General features: G+C 66.2%; 1 protein-coding gene across 1 annotated transcript; it reads left to right on the forward strand.

Moving 5' to 3' along the window:
- Positions 1-134: 134 nt before the first annotated feature.
- On the forward strand, positions 135-1,852 carry H696_04409 (hypothetical protein; the record flags this gene model as incomplete). The annotated part of the gene is made up of 4 exons (XM_009498285.1): positions 135-173; positions 477-868; positions 1,421-1,733; positions 1,799-1,852. Exons 2-4 carry the CDS (start codon positions 570-572, stop codon positions 1,850-1,852), a joined length of 666 nt encoding a protein of 221 aa, XP_009496560.1. The 5' UTR covers positions 135-173; positions 477-569.
- Positions 1,853-3,264: the final 1,412 nt, after the last annotated feature.

Raw genomic sequence — 3,264 nt, forward strand, 5'->3', positions numbered from 1 at the left:
CGCTTCGCGTGCCGACCCCCCACCCCCACCCACCGGCCTCTCCCTCGCCTCGAGCTTCGCGCCCGAGAAGAGCCCTCACAAGAAGAAAGGCCACTCATCACCCTCTGAGAGCGTGTCACAGCCACCCTCTCACCCTTTCCCCCCTCCATCCCCCTTCGCGTTCCTCCGGACCGGTACGTCGTGCCGGCCGGGCACCTGGCCCCAGCCTCCGGCCGCGATCTGCCGCCCCGGCCAGATCGCCTTTCCCCCTCCTCCTTCTCCTCGCTTCCCCGGGTCCCCTCGTCCCCGGTGTGCCTTCCTCGCCCGCCGGCCACCACTGTCGCCCGTGGCCTCCCTCGCCCCCCCTCCCCCCCCCCCTGTTCCTGGACTTACCGGCCTCCCGCTCACTGGGCACCCTCGCCTCCCCCTCCTGCCTCGCATCCCTCCTGTTCCGCATCTCCTCCCCCTTCGGCCCGGCCCTGTGCATGGTGGTCCAGCTACCAAAGTGTCTTCGGGTGTCCTCCCTGCCAGCCCTCTTCCCGCCCGCCCTCTCTGCCGCGGCCCCTGACATCTCGGCCTCCCAGACAGCCATGCACAGCCGATCCGATCGAGAGGCTAGCACCGAGGAGGACAGCCACTCCCCTACCGATGCCTGGAGCGATGCGCTCGCACATTCGGACCAGCCGGTGTCGCGAGGGGCCGGCAGCCAGGCGGCCGGTCGTCCGAGTGCGGTGACCGGCGTGCCTGGCGACCTGGATCCCCGCACAGTGTTCCTGGCTCGGTCCACCAATGGTGTGGACTTCTTTCCGACGGTGTCTGCCAGGACCAACCCGGCCGGAGTCCTCGAACAGCTCCAAGACTTCATCACCAACATCGGCAAACTTCCATGGTGCGTGTCGGGTTCTCTCTCTCTCTCTCTCTCTCTCTCTCTATCTCTCTCTCCTTCTGCCTCATGTCTCGTGGTGCTGGTCGTTCACCCGAGATGGCCGGAGAGCCCCGCACCCACCATGATGTCCACTCTCCCTGTCTGGCCTTACTCCCTGATCTAATCCCCCCCCCCCCCTCTCTCCCTCACCCCTGCCACTCGGAAGGCGTACTTCTGGCGCAGCTGGAATGGCCCGGTGCACAACTTCATCGTCGCCCATGTGTATCTCCCCCTGCAGGAGTCCGGCGCGGCATCGCGCGTCCTGGACACGGGCATGACTTGTGCTGTTACGGCACAGCCCGATCATCCATTCTCCCTCTCTCCCCCTCTCTCTCTGTCTCTCCTTCTCTCTGTCTCTCCCTCCCTCTCTCTCCCTCTCTCTCTGTCTCTCCCCCCCTCTCTCTCTCCCCCTCCCCCTCCCCCTTCTGCATGTCTGCTTACTCGTTCTCGCTTTCCTTCCTTTGCCTTCCTCCCCCTTCCCTCTTTCTCTCCCCACATCCCCATGCGCACTCTCAGGTTTAGCCCCGGCGCCCTGGCCAAGTTCCACCTCTTCGAGGAGTGCATCTCCTGTGTCCACTGGAACAACGACCGGCTCATTACCGGCACCGACATCGTCAAGGTCATAACCTGGCGATTCCGCCTCGAGAGACAGCCGATCCGCGACCGGAAGAAGTTTGAAGAGGGCGTCTTCAGTGACCTGCGCTCGCTCAAGCCCGGTCAAGATGCCCTGCTGGAGGCCCCGCGGTCCATGCTTCTCGACTTCCTCCATCGGAGCCGGTGCATTCGTACGCACAAAAAGCAAAAAGTCTTCTTCTGGAACTCGGTCCAGGTGCGTCACTCCTCCCATCCCCCCCCCCTCCTCCAATCTTCCCTTCTCCTCCCCCCAAAAAAGAGCCCACCTGTGGGAAAAAAGGCAGCTCGCCCTGGTGGTGGCGGTGGTGGCGGTGATCGCAGCGGGGGGGCTCAGGCGACAGCAGCGCTTCGCCACGCGCGCGTGTGCACGACCCCGCACGTCGGCGTGGGGATGCACAACCATTGTGTATATCCTCCTGCGTTGTTCTCTCTCTCCCCCCTCCCCCGTCCATCGCTCCCCCCGTTCCACCCTTCGCGCCCTTCCCTTTTCCCAACTGGCGGCTATGATGCCCCGAGTGATGTGTGTGTATGTTTGTGTAAGTGCATATGTGAGTGCATGTGTACATGTGTGCGTGTGTACATGTGTGCGTGTGTGTATGTTGTTTTGTCCGTTGGGCACCTACATACTTCCCAGCGTGGCCTCCGGGAGCCAGACTCACTGCGCCTCTCTGCCTGAGTGATGTGCGCCCACCGAGGGAAGAGTAGGCCCGTCGGAGAGCCCTCCGTTGTGGCAAGCCCGCGCCCCCCTCCATTGCCTCTCCTTTGCCTCGCTTCTGGGCATGTTTCCCTCCCGAGTCCATGTGCTTCCCCGTCTCTTTGGGCGAGCGTGTGCGCCCCCCCTCCTCCCAACCAGGCAGAGGGGTCGGTCCTCTTCTTCTGCGCGTGCCACGCTTCTTGGTTGCCCGGTCGCTCGTCTGTGTTCGGTCGCCTGCCGCTCTGCGTCGGTTCACCCGCCGGGAGGGGGGGGGAGGGGGGGCAGGGGACCCCGCGGCACGCACCCTCCCTCGCCCTCCCTCCTCTTCCCCCCTTCCCCCCCCCACTGTGGGCATGGAGGGCTGAGTGAAACAGCGACACATGACCGACACACCGTATGTCCCGTGCGCAGGCGCTCCGTCGGACGCGCGCGGTCACATGTCCACCATGTTGATTTCGCACGGGCTGGCTTCTCCCAGCCGCGGGGCCGCTTCTCCCTTCTCTCTCCCCCCCCTCCCAGCCCCGTCTTCCGTTGTCCCTTCTCCAGGAGGGGAGGTGCTCCGCCGTGGCGGCTGCGTGTGCCCGAGGGGGGGGGGGGAGCGTCCGCCAGGCCTCGAGCATGGGATTTCCAGCGCCCCCCCTCTCGCTAGGTGTGACGACCGGCAGGGGACTACATGCGTGCCCCGGCCGGGGGCGAGGGAGCCCTTCGAGAACCTGGGTCCTCCCTGTGTCCCCCCCCCCCCCCTTGTGTCCGCCTTGCGAGAGGGAGCGAGGTAGGGGGCAAGCGGACGGGCGCCGTGTTGGGTGTTGGGGCGCCGAGCTCCGGCGTCGTGCGGGACCGACCCCCTCCTTGGCGGTTTTTTGACCCGCGCGCGAGAAGTGGGCAGGCCCCCTCCCCCCCCCCCCCCGGGCCGAAAAACAAGGGCTGTCAGGTTGCCGAAGTCGGCGGCCGGGCCGCCCGCTCCCCCACCATCACTACTGCCGCCAACGTCCCGAGAGGGGCTGGCGGGATGGAAGGGGCGGGGAGGGGGTCC

The sequence above is a fragment of the Fonticula alba genome, assembly GCF_000388065.1.
Source record: "Fonticula alba strain ATCC 38817 unplaced genomic scaffold supercont2.7, whole genome shotgun sequence".
NCBI lineage: Eukaryota > Rotosphaerida > Fonticulaceae > Fonticula > Fonticula alba.